Source organism: Hemitrygon akajei, chromosome 29 (genome assembly GCF_048418815.1).
Source record: "Hemitrygon akajei chromosome 29, sHemAka1.3, whole genome shotgun sequence".
NCBI lineage: Eukaryota > Metazoa > Chordata > Chondrichthyes > Myliobatiformes > Dasyatidae > Hemitrygon > Hemitrygon akajei.
Window position 1 is genome coordinate 22050433 of NC_133152.1, and position 24717 is coordinate 22075149.

General features: G+C 39.7%; 2 protein-coding genes across 2 annotated transcripts in view; one reads left to right on the forward strand and one right to left on the reverse strand.

Annotated features, from left to right (window-relative positions):
* Positions 1-1674: 1674 nt before the first annotated feature.
* On the reverse strand, positions 1675-24493 carry szrd1 (SUZ RNA binding domain containing 1). Its single transcript, XM_073031827.1, has 4 exons — positions 24181-24493; positions 20243-20292; positions 13747-13995; positions 1675-8713 (listed from the first exon to the last, which is right to left on the reverse strand). The coding sequence occupies exons 1-4, from the start codon at positions 24229-24231 to the stop codon at positions 8611-8613; spliced, it is 453 nt and encodes a 150-aa protein (XP_072887928.1). The 5' UTR covers positions 24232-24493; the 3' UTR covers positions 1675-8610.
* Positions 24494-24717, forward strand: part of zbtb17 (zinc finger and BTB domain containing 17) — a 32084-nt gene continuing 31860 nt past the window's right edge. The window contains exon 1 of the mRNA XM_073031825.1: positions 24494-24636. The gene's annotated coding sequence lies outside the window, so the exon portion shown is untranslated. The remainder of the gene's footprint in view (positions 24637-24717) is intronic.

A 24717-nucleotide genomic window follows, 5' to 3' on the forward strand; every position in this document is an offset into this window, starting at 1 on the left:
ATACATTATTTGAGATCTTCCATAGGAAACTTTCAATGTGGTTTAAGTAGAAAATTTAAAAACTACACAGTAACCACTTTATTAAATACCTCCTGTGCCTAATAAAGTGGTCACTTAGTGTTTGTCGTGTTCTGCTGCTGTAGCCCATCCACTTCAAGGGTTAACAACTGTGTTTAGAGATGCTCTTCTGCACTATGGTAAAGCATGGTTATTTGAGTTACTGTCACTTTCCAGTCAGTTTGATCCAGTCTGGCCATTCTGCTCTGCTCTCTCTCATTAACAAGACTTTTTTTTGCCCACAGAACTGCTGCTCACTGGATTTTTTTTTTTGTTTGTCCACACTATTCTCTAATATCTATAGACTGTCGTGCGTGAAAATCCCAGGAGATCAGCAAGTCTGTGCAGATTGGTGATAACAAATCCTCCTCGCTGATAATCAACACTGGCTATCTCCCTGCACACACACGACTGTGTGGCTAGGCATAGCTCAAATACCATCTACAAATTTGCTGATGACGCAGCCATTGCTGGTAGAATCTCAGGTGGTGACAAAAGGGTGTACAGGAGTGAGATATGCCAACTAGTGGAGTGGTGCCACAGCAACAACCTGGCACTCAATGTCAGTAAGATAAAAGAGCGGATTGTGGACTTCAGGAAGGGCAAGACGAAGGAGCACATACCAATTCTCATGGAGGGATCAGAAGTGGAGTGAGCGAGCAGCTTCACGTTCCTGTCAAGATCTCCGAGGATCTAACCTGGTCCCAACATATCCATGTAGTCATAAAAAAGACAAGACAGCGGCTATATTTTATTAGGAGTTTTAAGAGATTTGGCATGTCAACAAATAAACTCAAAAACTTCTATAGTTGTACCATGACGAGTACATCACTGTCTGGAGGGGCTACTGCACGGGACCAAAAGAAGCTGCAGAGGGTTGTAAATCTAGTCAGCTCCATCTTGGGCACTAGCCTACAAAGTACTTGGGACAACTTTAGGGAGCAGTGTCCATTATTAAGGACCTCCAGCACCCAGGGCATGCCCTTTACTCACTGTTACCATCAGGTAGGAGATACAGAAGCCTGAAGTCACACACAGTCAGTGATTCAGGAACAACTTCTTCCCCTCTGCTATCCAATTCCTAAATGGACATTGAAGCTTTGGACACTACCTCACTTGTTTTACTATACAGTAATATTTTTTTACATTTAAAAAAATATATTCAATATACGTAATTGATTCACTTGTTTATTTATTATGTTTTATTTTACTTTTTTTCTCTCTGCTAGATTATGTACTGCATTGAACCGCTTCTGCTAAGTTAACAAATTTCACATCACATGCTGGTAATAAACCTGATTCTGAGATACTCAAACCACCCCATCTGGCACCAGCAGACATTCCACGATCAAAGTCACATAGATCACATTTCTTCCTCATTCTGATGTTTGGTCTGAACCATAACTGAGCCCCTTGTCCATGTCTGCTTGCTTTTATGCATCGAGTTGCTCCCACGACTGGCTGATTAAATACTTCATTAATGAGCTACTGTACCTAAAGTGGCAATTAAATGTACAGAATTTTTTCCTTTTTCAGATGGATCAGACCCATTAAGAATTGGGTGGAGAGAAGAATTATCAAACCAAAACAGTAAATAGGACTTTCATTGAAAGTCTAGTGGGTTATGCATTTCTTTATTTCGCTGTCCTATTCATCACAAAAATATCCTATCAAAACAAAGCCCCATTTACTGTCTGTATATTACCCAAGTCAGGTAGAGGACACCAGAGACAAGACCAAACTGTTGAAACTAAACTTATAAAATTTTACTCAAAATATAGTTAACTTTGCCAGTTATAAACAGAAGTTGTACAGATCATAATCAGCAATCTCAGGCCAGAACTTTCCTTTTGCTGAATGCTGTAAGAAAATGCTGCTTTAAAACAATTCCAGATGATGTTGCAGGATAAAATATAATTAAAAGGAAAGCATTAGCAAAAGCATCTATTTTAGATAAAGATGTTTTACAGGCAATTAAACAGTATTTGCACATCTTTCCCAGCCTTCCTGCAAATAAACATCTATAATAAATTCAGTCAAAAAATGGCAGCTGTTACAACCAAATCCCACAAACGTTACATTGTGTACAGTTACATGTGTACACTGTCAGTAACACTGTGTACACTTATATATGTACACTGTCAGCCGTTACAACCAAATCCCACAAATGTTACATTGTGTACACTGTCAGTAAATCATGACAAAATACAGTGATAGACATCTTGCCTGACAACAACCTCCTAATCAACACAAAATAATTCTAATTAGATTGTGTGACAGGCATCCAGCAGTTGTTCACATCACTAACAAAATGGCATAGGATTGCACCATTTTCACAGTGCAACAGCATGCAAGAAGCAGATGAACACATAACCAAATTGGCATTTTGCTAGCTTAAAGGGGGTGGTTCTTATTAAATATTACTAGAAACTCTGTCTGGAGACACTGCAGCAATTCTCATTAAGTGCCCCCAGAAAATATTTACAGATTTTTTTTGTTAGATGTTATTTGATCAACTTTAAGTCTGGAGTTCAAGATATACAGGCTTGGTTGAAACAAAGTCACAACTGAGCAGTGAATCACATCCATGCAAAACAATAATTTCTCCAAGAGGAAATGATATCCTTTCAGAACTCAAACTGCACCATCCAATTAAAAAATCATTTGTGACATTTCAGTAGATCTAAAGAAGTCTCTCAAATTTTTGCAACGTACAAATATCTCATCCAAGTTTGACAGTGCCTACCAGGGAAGCATTAATTTGACAAGTCATAGTAAAACCATCTTTACCTATCAACACTCAGAGAAGAGCATGCTATATGATGCTGTTTTTCCATGATATATAAATGCTACATGGTCAATTGAAAGCTGCAGATATTTAATTTTGCCTATATTTTCAATAAACATTAGGCATAACTAAACCAAGAATCAATTAAGGATACCCTGGGCTGGGAAAGTTCAAGACGAGCCGTTCTCAGAAACAGCAGCAGGATTGACTTGGAAACCTGGGCAAGGTTTTAGAGGAGGATGCATTTTGCTAAAGGTATGAGAAAAGGAACTCAATAGCAAAAAAACAGCATATTCTAAAAATAACTATTATACATGCTTGTAGACAAGGATTGATACGACTTTTAAATTCCTCAGGGTGACATCATTGGTCTTTTCACTGGCCTAATCACTCAGCTTTTGAAAAGCTCTACAGGGAATAGATTTGCTTAGAAGGACTGATTTAAACCAATAAAGTTTCAAATTAAAACTGAACATTTGATTACACAAAAGCAGTATTATAAACCTAATAAAAGTGCACAATTATGCTACTTTGTATAGTCTATCAAGGCTTTGTGTTCTAAAAACCAGGGATCAGTGTCCTCAGTCTGATTTGTAAATGTTTACCTCCTTCACAAACACTTACCTCGTTCCCCCACCCCACCTGCAATTCAGTCCTCAGTTAGAAATACAATGCCAGCAACACCCCAGTTCCAGGTTTACTTGATTGGCATGGGGCTTACTGGGAAGTTTTTTTTTACATTTATCTGACAGTCTATGTACAAGTGGCACGTCATCCTTCAGATAAAACAGCATGATCCAAATGAGTACTTGTCATTTAAGAATCTTGTATATTTAGGCTGGAATGGAATTCAAGAGCAAATTACTATAGCTTACTAACTGAAACCATCAATCACATTCAGCACAACGAAGGTACCATCTACACTCCTGCTGGTACAATGACAACTGCATAATTGTACAAATCCAGATTGAACATTTTATTTGAGATAGATAGATCTTACTAGGCATTTTGATTTACAGACCCCAATAGCTATGTTATTTAGGACAATACTGTCCAAATTCAACTCTGCAGCATTTTCTATGATGTAAAGTATTGAAGCACAAAGGCTAATGCAATCCTTTATGAGGTTACTCAGTTGTATTATCCCAGTGCTTCAAAAAGGTGGCTTTTTGCAACAGCAAAATAAGGATTTTTGGGAGATGGGGCCATGATAAAGTGGGTAGATATGAACTAATGCAAAATTACTTTGGAATTAAGAATACCCAACATTTGTTGCACTTACTGAACTCTGGGTTGCATTCTTACAAATATTCGTACAAGCAGGTGATTTTTTTAAAAATCCAAATGTGAAACACATGGAAGAAACTAAAAATGGATAGAATTAAACAGGTTTTAGATTCTTTAAGACCATTTCTATCAAATGCAGGGTTCGGCACATCAATATTAGCCAAATATTTTGTTGTGTAGTTTTGTAGATTAGACCTCCATAACACCAGTAATAATTGCAGAACTCAGTGCCCTTCATTACAAGATGTAAGATCCCACTACTTTCAGTAAATTAAAAAATTACTCAGACAAGTATTTCATTCCATTGTCATTGTTAAAACCAAATTGAAGTTGAAACAAAAACTGGAAATCTAAAAGCAAACGCCAGAAAATCTTGGGAACACTCAGGTCAGGCAACATCTTTTGAAAGAAAAATAATTAACATTTCTCTTTCCACAATTTCCAGCCTTTTCTTTTATAAATAAAACAGAACAGTAGTCTGTTCGAAAGTTTTACACTATTCAGATGTAAGTTATGATGCTCAATATAAACAACCAGCAAGTTAAATTGCAAATTGAAAGGTCCATATTCTCTTAGCTAAATCACTTTACAACTTGTCTTTCCTAGGAGGGGAAAAATACCAAAAAATAACTAGGGTAAATTCAAGTTATATAATGCAGCCTTTTCTGGCTGAGTGAGAGCCAAGATTAAGTATATTTAAACAATGTTTCCATGGGAAAAATCAAAATTTGATCTCCAAAAAAATTAGGACAACCCAATAATTTGACAGTATATAGAATTTAGCAAAGTGGCCCTGATTAAGGTACTCCTTAAAAGTTCTAAAAAGTTGAAATGTGGCTCCACCCAACACTGCCATCCACACCTCTGTTTGTCAACCAGCAGCTGATTTCTCACATTATTAGTGCATTAGTCTAATGTGTAAGAGTTGTGATGTGAGAATTTAATAAACAGAGGCTATAGTTTAACTTAAAATTGAACTTCTCCCTCCTCATGCCACATTAACAACATGGTTCACTACACAAGTATTGACTCTCAGCTCTTGATTATCTCCTACTTATCTCCCACGGGTATTTCATTGGTCATTTGGGAACATTGCTGTCTATTGTTCAGTTCACTGATCTTTAACAAGATAGCCTTTCCAGTGAGGTGATCCTATTGAAACATCTGGAAGGTCCTGCATGTTTTATGCCAACAATTCCAAACAGAACAGGAGCTTGATTCCAGTAACTTAGCCTACTAGTGAAGGGAGGGCTGGGTTTTAAGCAAAAGGAGATAGAACACTACTTTAGAATTTCTGGATCAGAAGCACAAGCAATTTTTACAAGACAGGGCAACATTTATATAGACATTAAAAAGGTTCACTTAGGACTTTCTCCATACTTTATCAAAATACCTTGTAGATTTAGTTAACATTGCTTTATGGTTATAACGTCAATCTATTAACTTATTCCAACATTTTAATCTGTGTTACAATAAGCCCAGATCCATCCCTGACCTAGAAATGACCTTTTACCATATGTCAGCAGTCCTGCAGTTGGATCCTGATTTTGTTTATTACTGCAGATTCAATCTGCTGTCACGTTATGCTGGTGTATGCAGTGTGCAATGTACTTCGAGTCCATTTTTGATTCTTCTAACCCAAATAAACTAAACGTGGCATCCTCCAGAGTCCTTTCACAACCAGATTTCACTATCTTTATTTTGCCTGTATAGTACTAGTGTTTGCAAACACACTTCTCCTCAATAATGACCCTCAAAGACAATAGATCCCACAAGTATTATTATGTCATACACTGCATTGCACACCAGTGACAGCTTTCTTATGTAACCTCAGATACATGCACTTCACTGTACATTTTTTTTTGGTTTACCATCAAACACACGAGCTGACAGTAACTGCAAGAAACAAAACCAGAGCTTGATTTTAAAAACACTAGTCACCTGATTATCTTTCCTGTTTAGAATTATAAAAATTAGTTGGTTGACTGATCAAAAAAAAACATTTTTTATGCTTAAAAAACATATTTGCACCGCTTCATAGGAATGAAAATCCCCTGTGCAGTACTTACCCTAAGCAGTTTGTTTTGAAAGCATTTATTCATCCTATAAATTGTTCCATTAGCATTACTTTGACTAAGTGATATACACTGAATAACGGTTACCTGACTAGATGATGGCAGGAAACTAAAAGCAGCAGGATTACAACTCAACCTTTGTGCATTTTTAAACAGTCACTGAAAATCCAAGGGGAGAACACTTATTAAATGTTCCCTCCCTCTTCAGGCCATTGTAGAGCCAAAACTCAATTAAAACTATGACCATTTTGGTTTGTATACCACATCATACAGTGCATTAATCCACAGAATCAGTGGGGAGTCTGCTACTTCATCATTTACAAAAATAGAGTCTCAGGCAATCATTTCAGTCAAGCCAGTTTCATGAACACCAGAGATCAGAATTAGTCAGTCGAGTGATATCCCAATTTGCATGGAAACATCAACAATTTACAAACCAAACCCTGGGAAGAGGTTACACAGAAAAAAAATACATTAGCTTGATATTTAACAAATGACCAGGTTTAACACAGTATCACCCATTATAAAATAATTCTAGGGCCTGACATCTTGCAGTTTTTAAAACCACAAATGTGAGTAGCATTTGAGGGCTATTTGACCTCACTCCAAATCAATTGAGCTGAGCTAGGTGCCTCAGTCCAATAATCTGATGGCTGTTAAATACAAGGCTGCTGTGCTTCCAGCTGTTCAGGAATGAGACAGCTAACTCTTTCCAAGCACTGGTTGAAATATACGAAAATTAATTAATCTCACCCCCATCCCCCACAAAAAGCAGTTTTTTTTGTTCGCAGGCAGACATACACAGAATGTACACACACAAATACATACATGTGCGCACATGCGCAAACAGGACAGATGGCTGCATCAGCTCGCATGCGAGCCTCAACAACAAAAAAAACCACAAAAGTCACGTGCCCTTTTAATATTAGATGGATCTAAAAAGTTTTCTTCAAATTGTAGAAAATAAAGGCAATGCCTTGGAAAAAAAAAACCACATTAAGAGTATGTACTAGTGATGGACCATAACTGCAACACCTTGTCAGAGCAGGGTGCAGAATGCACACAACCACTAGAAAGGAGGAATACCAAAACCTCAGGTTCCACTTACTGGCCTCAACGCCTTCCAACTTTCCTAAGGAACATTTAATTTGATTGAAACTATTTTGTTTCCCTTTAAAATTCATTTATTTCTGTCCTTCTTTCTTCATAAAACTGGGAAGACGGTCAGATAAGAACACTTCTGAAAACCTGCCCAGTTTCTGACAATATTACTGCTCTGCACTGAACCATAACGGGAGCAGCATTAACTAAAAGCATGGCCTTTGCCAAAACATCCTCTTCGGGGAAAAAAAATTCTACTACTGCACGTTATACCTATCCCGCAGGTTATATCAAAAACCAACACGCACAAAGCATGGCTGGTGAATGAGCAGAAGGCAGTGCTGGAATAAGATCACATGACTACAACGTTATGCAGTTAACACCTTAAGTGCTACCCTAATGGGCCATATTTTAATCTCACCATCATATGAGTTTTTGATTTGATCTAAATTCTGGAATTCAGATGCTGCAGTTAACCACTTTCAGGTGTGAGATAATAACATACATGGCCATTATTAGAGCTGCTCTCGTTCATCACTCCCCCCCTCTGCGACCAGTTTTCTGTGAATCAACAGACATACTCTCCTACTATCGAAGGGGCGACAAGAATCTGACAGGAATTGGCTGTGCACCAAGGCACCAACACAGCAGATGTGTTCCATAGTGCATCTTGGTTTGCTGTGCCCAACAGCCCAAACCTGTTCTCCACAACCCTTTGGTGGATCTCCATGTTCTTGTCCTGTTTCTCTAGATAAATGTTTTGCAAGATATTTTAAATACTACACAAAATAAATAATTTTAAAATGGGTGCATTTCTGATAGATCTTTTTGACATATTGCTTGGCAAGGTAATTAGCCATGAGCAACTATCTTGCAGTAATAGATTAGATGCAAAGAAACCAAAACAATCCTGTATAGAATATGATGAGAGAAACAGCACCCATCACTAATACATATTCAAATTCTTTCCTGAAATTAAACTATTGAACATTCTTAAACAGTATTATTGCTGGAGCAAATTTCTGATTAGAAATGGCACACAATATATTCTTGGCCAGTCTGATTGCAAGAAACCTCCCCTTCATGGTTTCCTTGGAGAGCTCACAGCAGTGTGCCATCCACAGTGGGCGGAGCAGGGATCACAGTGTGCAAGGAGAAAGGTCACAGTGGGCGGAGCAAAGGGGGATCACAGTGCAAATAAAGCAGATCAGGTCCTCTGCTTGAGTCCGTTTTCTCTGTCCAACACTGCACGCTCAGTCATGAAGAGTTCCGTTTTATAAAGCGCACTCTCTAGCGCATGTTTTATCTACGTTGTTTGAAGCCTTGTGTACCATCGGGGCCCAGAGGTTGTCGAATTATACTGCTCTGCTGCCTGTTCTCTTCCAACTGGGTGATCCTGGACGGCCTGAAAAACAGAAGGTTTAATATCAGAAGGAGACAGTGTCAGATCCTTATTGTTAGTGTTGCTTTTACTCCTATATACAATGATTCAGCTATGATTCTGATCCCAAAAGGGTTATACAATGCACACTGAACAATTCCTAAATACCTTTAAGACGCTTTGTCAACAACGATATTTCTGCAAGTGTATCATTAACAGGAGCACATTACAAGTACAGCCTATACTCTGTACAATAACCAACAAGTTTAGATAGTACAACTGGTTCATAATCCAAACATAGCTGTATGCAAGTCAACACATTCTTGCTTTCTTACAAGGAGTTTTCTATCAAATCACCGAAGTTTTTTAAATGCTCAATTTGAGCACAATATGCAATTGACAATGAAAACCTTGGAGAGGACATCTGGTTGAATATGAATGCAACAACATCAGTGCAATCTCCCTCCCCTTCACAAGCCTTAAGCTTCATCTCCCTTTTGAAAGTTGGACAAAGTCTGCTACGGATGGTGGTTGGAGTCTGGGAAGCATTGAAGTGGTGGTGCAGTCATAGTCTCATTCAGTACTTGAATCACCAAGGCATAGTTGACTACAGACCCAATGATGCAAGAATGGAATTACTGTAGGTAGGTACAATATGTAGCATGAACATAGTCAAAGGAACCTACCTTTGTGCTGTATGGTTATGAATCTATTGTATTGAATTATATGTATTGGTTTCACTCACACCTGGGGATTACAAAATAGCCTGCTCAGCATTCATCAAATTTAGCCAACTCGTTTTTGAAAACTCTGCAGGTCTTCGTTGGGCAAAAGATTATCTCATCAATTCTAATACCGAAAAGTTTTCTTCATATTTATGTAACCCTCAGGCTCGGGCAGCATGTGTTCATCTAGGGGAAAAACAACTTCTGGCCCCACCAAACTGAGAAATCTCGTTTGTGTGGATGCTGCGTGATGTGTTGCCCGATTACAAATCCGCACCGCAAAGTATCAGACGGTACACCGTATGCAATTAAATGATTGAACTTTATAAATCTTAAAATCTTAATCTGGATAGAGGGTTAGTAAAGAAAATAAAAAGTAAAAGGGCCCATTTTAAGGAAAAAGCCTATTGTGCATTATTGGAGTTCACTGTCCTGCATTTGTTCCCATTGACCTCCAAGCATAGCCAGTCCTCTGACCCTCGCTCCTCAGTCCACTCCGTCTGGTGGTCTTCCGACTCTCTTCATCACTCCCCGACAAAAGACCACGAAAAACCAGGCTCCCAGACACACAAGAACAACATTTCTCCCGTTGGATAACATACATTCCGAAGTCCTGTTATCTCTAGCCATAACCCAAACATTGCTGCTACAGAGAAACCATTACCTTAACAGAGGAACATTACATAGAAGGCATTACATTAGCCTTAGCAGTGAAACCTTACAGCGTGTTACATTTAGATAGTGTCCTCATAATAAAGGTGGTTTATCCAGAAAATTTAACAGCAGCCCGTCTAGCTGCTACTTAGATATTGAGTGACCAACAGAAGAGTTGACATAGGAAAATGCAGTAACTACTTCATTTGCCAATAATGAGTTATATCACGATTGGAATAAAAATAACAAAGCTGGAATGCGGCTATAGTAACCTTACTAGCACACCTTTTCATCATTTCAGCATCATGAAAATTCGACCTATTTTTGTGGGTGTCATTTGCTTGAAGATCAGAACAAGGACACTTCACTCTCTATCCCCAATCAACATCTTTACACCTGTGACCCACTGAAATTCTCTTCATCAGTAAATGGCAAACATTGGACTATTCTTCAATCATACAAGATATATAAAATAATATTTCATTGAGTGGTCTTCTGTACTTTCTCCCTAACCACATATGGCAATGAAAAAGGAACATTACTTCCTACAAAGCAAAACCCAATAGCATGAATGACAGCAATGCTTCACTACCAGATGAACTCAACACCTTCCATGCCCACTTTGAAAAGAGAATATAACTACAGCTGTGAAGATCCCTGCTGCATCCGGTGATCCTGTGATCTGTCTCAGAGGCCGATATTAGGTTGTCTTTAAAGAGGATGAACCCTCATAAAATGGAAGGCCCTAATGGAGTACCTGGTAAGGCTCCAAAAACTTGTGCCAACCAACTGGCAGGGTATCCAAGGACATTTTCAAACGTACACTGCAATGGGCGGAAGTTCCCACTTGCTTCAAAAAGGCAACAATTATACCAGTACTCAAGAAGAATGTGAACTGCTTTAATGACTATTACCCAGTAGCACTCACATCTACAGTGATGAAATCCTTTGAGAGGTTGGACAGGACTAAACTCCTGCCTCAGCAAGGACCTGGACCCACTGCAATTTGCCTATTGCCACAATAGCTCCATGGCAGACACAATCTCGATGGGACGTTAGACCACCTGGACAATTCAAACACCTATGTCCAGATGCTGTTCATCGACTATATCTCTGCATTTAACACCATCATTCCCACAATCCTGATTGAGAAGTTGCAGAGCCTGGGCCTCTCTACCTCCCTCTGCAATTGGATCCTCAAGTTCCTAACTGGAAGACCACAATCTGTGCGGATTGGTGATAATATCTCCCCCTGGCTGACAACCAACACTGGCACACCTCAGGGGTGTGGTTAGCCCACTGTTCTACTCTCTCTATATCCATGACTGTGTGGCTAGGCATAGCTCAAATACCATCTATAAATTTTCTGATGATACAACCAACGCTGGTAGAATCTCAGATGGAGACGAGAGGGCATACAGGAGCAAGATATACCAACTAGTGGAATGGTGTCGCAGCAACAACCTTACACTCAACGTCAGTAAGACACACACACATTTTGCAGTAGAAGTCAATAATTAGGATTATAAGCTTCATAGATTCCTTTAGGGACACCAGAATTTTAGGTTCAAAACTTACTGATTGACTGATGTTTAATTAACTGATATTGATATGCACCAAAAATAGTCTACTCACGAAAATTATTCTCAAAAATAAAGCTGACGAAGCCTTAATATTCACCTTATCAGTAAACCTTATGACAAATTGACCATACAGAATTTTCACCATTCCTTTTTAGTTATCTTGGCATTGTGAAGTACACTCAATGCTCATCCAGTAAACACACTAAGACCATTTCCTTGCAAGAGTGAATAGACACACAACATGCTCAGTTCAAAAATTACAGAAGTACAAAATTTTGTAAGAAATCTGAAACAAGTTATTGAACAAACCGATAGTTGTCCTCAGTATAGCAAATTTCATCAGTATTTGACTCATTAATACAAAGACAAGGCTAGCCCTGATCTTATGGCAGCTGAAAGCTGACAGAGCAGGTGGGTTATTTGGAGGTAGTCTGCCCACTCTGCCACTTAGTTTCCTAGTGTGGTCTTGATATGTGGCTTTGAGCACCATTCCAAATGCTTCTTCCCTAGTACGAACAAAAATAGGACAGATATTCCCCAGATTCAGCGGAGATTTTGCATTTCAAGGAGACTTCAAGCACCTTCTTCAACCTTTTCTTCTGACTGTTGGAAATTTCTTCCCATGATAAAGTTCAGAATTGAACACCTGCTTCAGGAGCCTGGCGCCAAGCAAGCAAATGTGACCTGCCTATGAAAACCAACCCTAAGGACGGGCTCAACATTGGGGGGGGGGGGGGGGGGGGTAATTATCTTGGGAAAGAACACAAAGAGATGATCGCTTGCTAATCCTCCCTGAAATTTGAGGATTTTGCCAAAATAGATGACATTTTTTCAATGCCTTGCAATGCCTGCTACATAGGTGCATGTCTGAGAAACCTTTAGAGAAGTTGTAAATTCTGGTGAAGAAAAACCTCTTCACTGCATGCTTTATCTCAGATAGTCACTCTCAAAATAAAAGGAATACAGAAAACTAAGCTGAATTTTAGAATCAGTTACTATAAGATCATAAGCACATAGAACATAGAAATCTACAGCATATTACAGGCTCTTCAGCCCATAATGTTGTGCCGACCATGTAACCTACTCTAGAAACTGCCTAGAATTTCCCTACCTCTATTTTTCTAAGCTCCATGTACCTACCCAAGAGTCTCAAAACCCTGTTGCATCCGCCTCTACCACTGTCACTGGCACTGCATTCCACGTACCCACCACTTTGTGTGTAAAACTTACCCCCGACACCTCCTCTGTATCTACTTCCAAGCACCTTAAAACTATGCCCCTCGAGTTAGCCATTTCAGCCCTGGGAAAAAAGCCTCTGGCTAACCACTTGATCAATGCCCATCATCTTATACACCTCTATCAGGTCACCTCTCACATCCATCACTCCAAGAAGAAAGGGCCAAGTTCCTTCAACCTATTTTTCATAAAGTGTGCTCTCCAATCCAGGAAACATCCTTCCTGTAGTGAGGTGACCAGAACTGAACACAGAACTCCAAGTGGGGTCTAACTAAGGTCTTGTATAGCTTTAACATTACCTCACGGCTCCTGAACTCATTCCGACAGTTAATAAAGGCCATCACACCATACACCTTCTTAACAACACTGTCAACCTGCACAGCAGCTTTGTGTCCCATGGAAACAGACTCCACGATCTTGCTGATCCTCCATACTGCCAAGAGTCTTACAATTAACATTAAATTCTGTCTTCAAATTTGACCTACCAAAATGAACCACTTCACACTTATCTAGGTTGAACTCCATCTGCCACTTTTCAGCCCAGTTCTGCATCCCATCGACGTCCCGCTGTAACCCCTGACAAGAATCAGCAAACTTACTAACCCACCCTTCTACTTCCTCATCCGCATCATTTATTAAAAAAATCACCAAGAGGAAGGTCCCAGAACAGATCCCTGCGGAACACCACTGGTCACTGACCTCCGTGCAGAATACGAACCAACTACAACCACCTTTTGGCCTTATGTTGGCAAGCCATTCCTGGATCCACAAAGCAAGGTCTCCTTGGATCCTGTGCCTCATTAGTTTTGTGGAGTTGTAACTCACATGCTGAAGGGTATTCCAAATGCCCTGCGTTTACCTGTCAGGGTTGGCTTTATCCTCCTCCTCAGGACTTGCACTGCCAAGGATCCTTTTCCGTGCCTCTGCATATTCAGCTTCTCTCTGAGCCAGTGATTTGACTTGTGGCACTGGCCTTGTAGCAGAGTGTGGTGTGCTTACCACTCCGTTACTTGTCGGTCTCTTCAGAATGCGGATTTGTCGGGTGCAGGGTGTTGGGTGGAAGTCATCTTGTATGACGATGGGAACTTTAGGCGCCTGTTTCAATTTCCTGTTTAAATATGAAAAAGCATTTAGATTTATCATATCCATTCAAATATTTTATAAAATGCTAAAAAGAGAATATGACAGAACTGAATGTAACAGAACCACAAACCTAACCTATGTTGAGAAATAAGGCTGTGGCACAGGAAATGTGATGCAAAGAACTGGTTGATGCCACCAGCAGTGTGAACTTCATCCTTTTTGAAAGGTTAAGAGGACAATGAAAGGCAAAATGAAAGTTTTTCCATCGGCTCAGTAGGATCAATATACAATAATGTAGTTAAAGGTGTGAAGAGTTTCAGATAAACAGAGGCAAAGAAGGTCCCTGTGGTGTGTCAAGCTTTCTTTTTTTCCCCCCATATTCTAAAATCCAAGAGAACTGCATGAGTACCAGGCCCTGCGCAAACTTATTGCCGACATTCAATTCATGAATTATAGAGCAGAAAATATACAAATCCATCTATCCAGTTCTATACAACTTCAACAGCTTGTATCACAATATCCCACATTTACTTACACTCAGTGGCCACTTTATTAGGTACACCTATACAATTCTACCACAGACCGTCCCAAGCCCAGCTGCAAAAAGAGGTGGGTTGGGCATGGGGCCAGGAACCTCATCCTGTAAAAAACCAGTGCTCCAGAAATACCAGAGGCTCCATAGACCTCATCCCTGGGAGAGGAAGAATTTTCAAAGCTGGACTGCACTTGGGAACAATTCGAAGGAATGGCCCAGGATAGAGAACTTGGGCAAGCTGCTTTTGGTAGGCTACACATCAGCAGGGGTGATGGGTCTAAGTAATAGCATACCTGCTCGTGAATGCAAACATCTAACCAGCCAATCATGTGGCAGTGATTCAATGCAAAAAAGCATGCAGCCATGGTCAAGAGATTCGCTTGTTACTCAGACCGAACATCAGAATGGGAAAGAAATGTGATTTATGTGATTTTGTCCATGAAATGATTGCACTGGACAATAAACATTTTGCTTTTCGAGTACTTTCGGGTGTATCTTATGGATTTGGGCTGATCATGAAAATCACCATGAAATTTCCCTACCAGAGCACTTTTTTATATAATTGTAATTCATAATTTGTTAATCAAAATGTTGCCTACAATGTAAGCTGGGAAGTTTTCTAACTTGTCCAGGCAAGCCTGGGCATGCTTAGGCAGGGTGGATTCTAGCACGGCAGGACAGGTTTTAGAAAGGCTACAAATTTCTGTGAAGGATGTCGATATTTGAGACAGACATTTCCCAGAATAGCTACTGAGAAGATCAAGGAAAGGATTTTTATTGGTTCACAAATCAAACAGGTCATCAATGACAGGCAATTCAAAGAACTTCTAGTGGGACTGGAGAAAAATCGCACAGAAGGCATTCAAAGATATTGAACATTTTTTTGGCAACTACAGAGCACCAAACTACAGTATGTGCAGCCAGTTGACTACCTGCCCCAAGCATACAAAACCATGAAGTGTAACATGTCACTAAAAGATTAATTTTCTGCATTCCCACTTGGGCTTCTTCCTGCAAATCTTAGTGCTATCAGTGATGAATATGATGAAAGGTTTCACCAGGACATTGTGGTCATGGAGAAATGGTATCAGGGCAACTGGAGTCCACCAATGCTGGTTGATTAATGTCTGACACGTAGGCAAGAAGCCTCAGACACTGAGTACAAATGAAAATCATCAAAACATTTTTAGTTTAGTTAAACTATTGCAAAGTGTTAGCACCATGAATTAAATGCATTATATTTAAATAAAAGTTAAATTCTTGTTTCTCCAAATTCTTCTGTGATATAAGTCATCTGAAATTATATTTGTGTTTAGCTTCAAGCGGTCTATTATAAACAACAAAAAAATTCCAAGGAAGCAACACTTTCAAAAAAAAATTTGTCGGCCAGTGTTGACAGGATGGTTTAAGTATCTCAGAAACTGCTGACCTCTTGGGATTTTCACACACGTCTCTGGAATTTACAGGCAATGGTGTGAACAACAAAAAACAATCAGCGAGTGACAGTTCTAGGAGGTCGCAGCAGTAACTCAAATAACCACGTCACCAGCGGTGCACATAAGGACATCTCTGAACACATAACGTGTCGTGGATAGGCTATAGCAGCAGAAGATATGAATACTCAGTGGACACAGGAGGTAAATGATAATAGAGACGACCAAGTGTATATTCTTATTCTAACATGAGAAAACTTCAAGACCCTAGAGATAAATATAACCTGAACCATCTAAAAAACAAATTAGATTTAGAAACCCAATGGGCCATGGCAACTGGAATCATCCTGCCATTACCCGATTGAACAGTACACAAAATGTGATGACTGGAGCATTAGAAATGAGGTGTACAAATTCATAAGAGTTATAGACTAGCAAGCAAGTGCAAACTGGGTCATGGAGGGATGAAGGATGAGGGTCAGTGACCACAGATGCAACGGATAAGAGGTTTGAGTTGGGACAAGTTAAGCAATTTTATATTCAGAAAGTAGGAATGGAGACGAGCCAAAAATGTAACTTCAGTTAACAAAGGCATCGAAGAGAGTTTCAGAATAAAAAGCTAATGCAGAGGTAAAACAGCAATGTTAATATGTGGGGATAGGCAGGCTTAATAAAAACCATGCTCCAAATCTTTTCTTGGAGTCATTCGATACTAAACTTGTAATCGAGTTCAATCTAAAAAATTGTCCAGGAAATAGAGTTTACAACAGTGAAAGAGGACAATGAGCTGAATCATTATCTCAAGTTAAAGAAAAATTACTGCTCATTCACAGTTGAAAATTTGAAGATAACTGGAAGAGTTAAAAGAGATGCTGACAAGCAGAGCAGGTTATTTAATTTGTGCCTGGGCATTTATGTATTTTGAAGGGCTGACTTCATATGTCATATATGTATCCAAGAAGGTCAGAAGCTTTATTTGTACATCACTATTCAGTTGCCCATACTTGTAACAAATCAGTTTGTTCTCAGAAGTATGAAGGGTCACTTAATTTACACGTACTTTTGTTACTAGTATCTAGCAAAGCAAGCAGATTCTTTGGATGTTTATGTCAAAATGTGCTATTGCAATGAAAGTAGGGAGCATCCTCTGACAACTCAAACTTTCGATGGGAAGTCCCTCCAGATCCCACACTCCATTGTCATTACTCAAATGTTAATTTTGCAACAAATTTAAACACAGGCAAATGGACAATTGGTGTTTCAGATCAAGACCCTTTACTTCTACTCATCCTCCCAAAGAACAATCTGGCAACCATGTCACATGACTGTACATTTACTAATATATTACTTATTATCTACTGACCAGTGTACTAACTTCTAGACAGGAATCTGTTAGTAGTAGGCTATTTTCCACACAGAAGCTCAATTTCCAACAAGGAAAAATAATGGGTGATGATTAGTTATGAATAACTCAATTTTTATTTAGGATTTTTTTAAATTCCCTTTAGACAACTACATTTCCATTTTGGTACAGAAGTTCTAATTTTAGACAACTTCCCTTTTTCAACCATTATCCAGTTTCACATGCTTAAAAGGGACTCTTCCTCAGTAAATCATATTCAAAGTATATTCATCAATACCTTCCCAATTCACTGAAAAGATATTTTTCCAACTAATTAATACTTGGCTTGACAGTTACCAATGGACAATGAGCATGTTTACATTGGTTACACTTAAAAATTCAATCTGTCTCAGCAGGCAAGAACTTATTTTCCGGCACACTCATTGGTTGACTAAGGGAAAAGTGTTTGAAGATAAAATCTAAAGAACCACACAAAGCCTGTGGTCTACAAGGAAACAGATCCTTGCTGGCATTATTTACACTTTAGAGACATTTCCTACAACAGGCATTTTGAAGAACTGGAGAGGCACCTCAAAGCAGTTCATCAAAATCCTACAAATCCATTGACTAGCCAGCCATCAGTATTCTCTCCCAAGTCAATGACCCGAGGATACAGATTCTAACTACACTCCATTGGATCCGTTGCAGAAGTCTCCCAAATAGCTAGGGCATTCCAATTCAAGAATGATTCCAAAGCTTCCTTGAAAGCATCAAGTCCATGTGACCATTAATTCAAAATGGCAGAGCTTGAATCTTTCATCACGAGTATGCAAAATTCCATGGGCAGGAAAGTACATCACCTCCAAATCAAGCCACTTGCTTGTTCGACTCAATCAAGTACTTTCAACCCCACCTGCTTCAGTCTGCAAACCCTACTTGGGTTTTATCAGCCACATCAGAATCCACAGGACAGGAGTGGAAACAAGTCATCCACAACCCCAAGGACTTTCTAAGATATTCCTGTTGTGGTTATGGCAGAAGCTCGGTCAGGTTATGCAAGAACTTGTTTCTACTCTGAACAGTTCCACAAAATCATTCACCTCGGAAAGGCAACTCTTGACACAAATGTGGCACTCACAACATATCTACTCAAGAGTCGATGCAAGTCTTCAAATCCTAAAAGGTGCAGTGGAAAACTATTTGTGAGGGATTTCATTATTCCCTCCCTACCCACTGAACTTTATCTGCAAAAGAGCATGCATCATCACAATTTAAAAAAAACAACTTGCATCCAATTTACTCAAGACTATATACAGAACAGAAAATCCAATGGAAGTTCCCTATTAACCAAATTGAAGAATTTCATCTGATTTTCCCTTACCACCACCTCTTTTACACTTTGTAATTAGAACTGGGGCTTACCACCAAATCCTGGCAACTATTCTCTAGCTTTGAGCTTCAAAAAAGCTTCAATATTATAAACCACCGCACCCACGCTAATCCCACCAACACTGTCAGTCAGACATTTAAACTGAAAACAAATGAAGTAGTAAGCCTATACCCAAGGTCTACATAGCAATGAATCCTCAGTCTCACAGGACATCTCCTGTTGTGAAGGATCAGTTCATTCATCCCTACGCATCCAAACAAATAAGCAAGTCTAAGCAAATGAACTCCACCTGGAGAAGATCTGGCCAGGAGATCAGGTTTGAGGCAATCATGTGCATTAAAGAATAGTAAACATAGATTGCAAAGGAAAATGTTATTTTCAACCAAATATATTGACCTTGTTTGAACTAAAAGAGGCAATGAAACAATGCGTCATTCAAATGTCGTGGTCATGGTGCATGTAGATTTGAAGTTACTAACTCAGGGTTGATCATTCATAAAGTGGCCAATGGCAGCTTTATTTACTGCCTCCTGCCAGCTAGCAACAATTCTTAAGCAAACTCTCTTGCAGGTATTGCAAGTGGATACCCAAATCAGCAAACCCCATCTGGGAACTAGTACTCAAAAATAATTGCCTTGCTGAAGTGTTTCCCTTCAAAGGTTTGTTGCTCTCCTTTCTGCCGAAATCAACACGTCAGACCCTTCATTTTTAAGACAAGCGGACAAAGCAAGTCAGATTTTGCCCACTCTGTATTCCACACAGTTAAACATTGCAGCAAGCTCTAGCTTTTCAGGATCATCCACACAGAGGAAGAATAGAGTTAAGGGAACACCTCAGAAGTTTATAATATTGATAAAAATGCACACTCAAAAACTTGTAACCAAAACAAAATTACATCCCAAGGCACTTTATAAGTAGAGTACTTTGGAATAATCCAGTAATAATGCAAGATATATGAATGCTAATTTTGAAGAGCAAATTTACACACAAAGCAGTACCGTGTCATCAGTAATTAACATCACAAAAGCAGAGATAAACATTGAGGAGGATACCAAGGAGAGCAACTCTGTTCTTCAAAGTAGTTTCACAAAACTTTTTAAAAAAAATTTGTTCACTTGAGGGCAGATATTTTCAGCTTAATGTCTCGCCCAAAAATAATGATCCCTCATTGCTGCACTGGGAAATCAACCAAGATTTTTATGCTCTGGTCTCCAGAACATTACTTCAACTCACATGATACTGCTACCAAATGAACCATGGTTCACACCCAAAGATTATTTAACCAGGGAACAGCAATGACAAACATTCCAAAGGCATCGTTTTAAATTAGCGGTGCAACTCTGAGACTGCAGACGCAAAAGATCGTTACATTTGGAGGTGGGGGGGGGGGGGGAGAGAATTATTTTTAGGTAAGATTTTAAAGAGCAGAACATGTTCATATACCAGCTAAGAAATGATTAAGCAGAGAAGCTGGTACTTTCATTTGTTTCACAGAATGAAGCTATTACCAGTCAAGCCATCAGGGGGAGACAATAAATTGCTAGCATTTTTTTAAAAAGAAATAGCTCTTACTTTTCTTTCTGCTGGATCTTTAGTTTTGCTTCTAGTCGTCGATCAATTTCCTGCAAGAAAGGAATCACATGCAGTATAAAGAGGTGTGCTCTAAGAACAATAATCAGTTGAACATCAAGGTACAAACAGATGGGCACAAAAATCTATTCAAAACTAAAGTTGGGATTTGCTGTAATAAAAAGAGTACACCCAAGCAGTCCAGCAAAGGTGGTGTGAAAACAGTGCCTGGAGAATAAGAACAGACAACTGCAAATTGTTGCAATCAAATTTGACACAGCCTAAAGCCAAGGTGTTCTGCATGTACATACAGTACATGACCAGGTTGATACACATTAAAATAGAAAGTGATAGTTTGGGCCAGCAATGTGATTACATTATTTGCTTATAAAATTGTTAAAATACTCTAGACCTCCTGAATGTTACAGAAAATCTGTGCCAGAGTTCTCTGCAGATAGAAACATAGAAAACCTACAGCACAATACAGGCCCTTCAGCCCACAATGCTGTGCCATATATGTACTTGCTTTAAAAATTACCTCGGGTTACCCACAGCCCTCTATTTTTCTAAACTCCATGTACCTATCCAGGAGCCTCTTAAAAGACCCTATTGTATCTGCCTCCACAACCATCGCCAGCAGCCCATTCCACGTGCTCACCACTCTCTGCATAAAAAACTTACCCCTGACATCTCTTCTGTACCTACTTCCAAGCACCTTAAAACTGCTCTCAAGCAAGATGTACTCAACTTCTCGTAGCACTAATCGTAATCCTACTAATTGCAATTGTATTGTGAAGGTGTAATCAGACTCTGAAGATCAGCATTTTGCTTAGTTTCAGTTTAAGTTAGGCCCTCACACTTGGGCTTCACAACAGCAGCTCTGTAGGTGTCGATGCTCCCTTAAGTCACTGATGCCCCAGGCACGACAAAACCAAAAGGTCACCAGTTTCAGCACACTGATATTTTCTTAAAAGCAAACTGATTTTCTAATCATCTGCATTAACTGTTTACAAAATAATTCATTAATACATCAACTGCTCAGACTAAAGCCGTTATGTTACAAATTGGTTATTCAAACACTGAACAATGTCAGGATGGAAATGCAAACAGTCACTCTGGGTCTTTGCTTGCTCAGTATCCACATATACACTTTAAATATATTGTGGGGAGAGGAAAAAGCTAAACATTATTAAATTCCAAAGTATTGACCCCAAACAGAAAACTTAATAACTTTTCACTAATGTATTAATAAACAGCATCAACACCAAAGGTCCTTTCAATACATTATTTTGTAATGTTTTAACACTTAACTCATTGCTTTGACCAGTTTCACAAGAATGGATGAGAAACTAGAGAAAAGGCCAAAGGGACATCTCAAAAACATATAAAGTGATGGAGTTCAGCACATCCTTCAATTATTGTTGAGTTAGAAGTCCACGACTGTAAAATAAAAGGAAGGCCTCTTTTTTTTCCTTTACATACAAGTGGCCCAAATCTGGAATGTTACCAACAGATGTGATTGAGGCAGATTCCACTCAGGCCTCACAGGGAAAATTAGACAAATGTATGCCAAAGAAAAAGCTGCAAGGCAACAGAGAAGGTCCCAGTGGGCAGAATGGCCTCATCCTGTAGACACTGCATAATCTGTATGTCCCATTCCACACAGCTGACTAAATGGCCAGTTTAGCTGACGTATTTCTAAAACTTGGTCAGCCAGACAGACCTTCCATACCAAACTCCTTTATAATTCATAGATTTCTGGTTACAGATTCCAGACATTGTACTATCATGTATTTCTGAACTAGAGCAGATGCTGCAACGCTACAGCAGCTTGCTAGATTGTTGGATGTTCAGTGTTTTCTGATAAAGCATTAAATCAAGGCTACATCGCATGGTGCACTACAGATTTGGATTTAAAAACCCAAATGGAGCAATGTCAAGAGTGCATTCTATATGTCTTGATTTTGAAGTTGATAACATTGCTGAGATGAAGTTGCATAGGTTGCTGGGAGATCAATGAAGGTAAGCACATCTTAACACTTTTACCTAATTGCACAACTGGGTGTTATAATTGCAGTTCAAAAACCCCGAGTTCATCACATACCAGTTGAACCCTTAAAAAAATTTTCTTGAATAATCAGTGTGACAAGATATATTATGACAGCTGTGGAGGCCCAATCATTGAGGGTGTTTAAGGAGGAGATTGATAGGTATCTAATTAGTCAGGGTATCAAGGGATATGGGGAAAAAGCTGGAAATTTGAACTAGATGAGAGAATAGTTTATTTAGCTCATGGTGGAGTGGCGGAGCAGACTCAATGGGCCAAATGGCCTACTTCTGCTCCTTTGTCTTGTGATCTTGTGATGACAACTTACACCATCACAACTGGTACAGTTGCTTCTATAGACTCAGAATCCGGGAATTCATTTTCTTTTTTTTTGTATTTCTTTCTCCACTTGTGGCATTCTGTCATTCATTCAGGCTCTTCAATTTAGAAAGTAAAGTGCTGCTGGCAGAATTTCTGGACATGAACAACTACACAAACTATCACAGCAAGATCTAATGGAGTGCACTGTACTACAAAGCATTTCTATCTGTTCTTAAAACTGCAATACTTGAGAAAAATGGATTCAACTCTCTCAAGTAATTCAAATTATTGCCCTGAATACTATTTTAATTCTATCTTAATTTTAAGTTCTGTACAGATCCTCAGCCATATAATATCAAACTTTTCTAATTGCCACTGTAACTATTTAAATTTAAAGCTGCTAACCTTTTCAAATTTTACCTATTCTTCCATCAACTTGGAATTTTTTAAAAGGTTTGTTTTAAGTAGAGAAATGAAGATGTTCTAATTGATATTTAAAGCCCTTTCGATTCTTTTTGGTGACTGCTCAAAACAACAACACAAATTAAAGGTTGTAAGCTATGCCATGCAACTTCACCGAAGTCAAAATTAATAGATAATTCCACAGGATCCATTTCTAAACCATCACAAACGCACTATTGCTTTATTGTGCAACTTCCATTGAACACTGAATTTTACCTACCCCTTTGAAGGAAAAGAAAGGTACTACTACCTACTTAGTATTCCTATTGATGAAGCAGTTCTCAATCCAGCTTAAAAACTTTAAATCATTACATGTATTACATGTAATTACATGTATGTAATTAGTTTTGCTACAATAAGTGTATGGGACACTGGAAAAAATGTTGAATTTCCCCATGGGGATGAATAAAGTATCTATCTATCTATAGCACTAAGTGTATGGCAAAGATTCAACTGTTTCAGAATTCTAGCAATCAGTCTTAATTTGCTGCAAACCGAATTCCACAGGTTTCTCAGAGTAAAAATACCCAAAATTTACTATCCAAAAGCTTAACTATGACATAGTTTGATCTGGGATGCCCAATTCTATGTTTCAATATCCTAACGGGGGGGGGGGGGGAAGCATTAGTAGTTTCCCCTTATCGTTCCCCAAGTCTGTAGAAGTGGTGGGAAATCTATCTGACAACTCCTGGGAGTTGCCAGCAAAGTGCGCGCCTCCAACTACAGTGGTTACATTACCTCCATTGGTCTGGAATCCGCATCACTCGCTTCCAATGCCTTTTCTGGGCATGTTACGGTATTTAGTATCCCTCCCATTGCCAATATTCGCTCTCCGTTAAGAAGATGGCACCTCCAGGCTTTTTCGGCCTGGGTCCAGGCCTTGCCTCTCTTCTGTCCCTCACCCCACCCTCTCACACACAGCGGCCCCCTGCTGCCTGCCCCACACTTGTGGTCGACAGTCAGCGAGACCCTTTAACTGTTGCACACATACACACTACTGCTGCCCAACTCTTTAGCCTTGAGAACATTATTCAACCGCCCCAACAGACTACAAGACCCGATAGCAAAGCAGGCACCCAGCCTCTCCACGGTTTCACTCCACGTTCCTTACCCCACTGTCGGCTGCTTCCTCCCAATTATCAGCGATTTCCTCATCTTCCATTTTAGCTGCTCAGCTCACTCGCCCCCCCTGGCCGCACCGCGCACGCGCAAGATCCTCTCCGCGCAGCCGTGGACCACGGTCGGCCGGAGCTGCGCAGCCGCAGAAGGCGGCACCAAGGTGCCCAGAGAGCAGCAATACCCCACATGCGCAGTTCCCACTACTGAGGTGAGTTGTGTCGTACGGAGTTGGGGGAGGGGTGGGGATGTCCCGGTTTATGCGCATGCGCACCGGCGGCAGTGGGAAGCCCCGGCCATAGCAATCGATCCGAGAGTGAAAAGATGGCGGCGGCAGGGCCCAGCTAGCCCGAAGCAGCAGCACGGCGAACAAAACCAACCTCGATAGCAGGCCCAAAAGAGGGCGGGGAAACCGAGCCGGGACTCAGCAACAGCCCGTGGGGGAAGAAAGGTGAGGGTTAGGTTGTATTGGGGAGGAGGCAGCGCGCCTTGGAATCGAACTGGAGGCGACGTCACTATGAGGCAAAAGGAT

What these genes read in the sequence shown, in the direction of transcription:
- szrd1 (XM_073031827.1), bottom strand. Translation starts at nt 24,231, where the DNA reads ATGGAAGATGAGGAAATCGCTGATAATTGGGAGGAAGCAGCCGACAGT. An exon ending in AGGAAGCAGCCGACAGTGGG is followed by an intron (nt 20,293 to 24,180) that starts GTAAGGAACGTG and finishes CCTTTCTTGCAG; the next exon opens with GAAATTGATCGACGACTAGA. An exon ending in GATAAAGCCAACCCTGACAG is followed by an intron (nt 8,714 to 13,746) that starts GTAAACGCAGGG and finishes TCTGTTTTTCAG; the next exon opens with GCCGTCCAGGATCACCCAGT.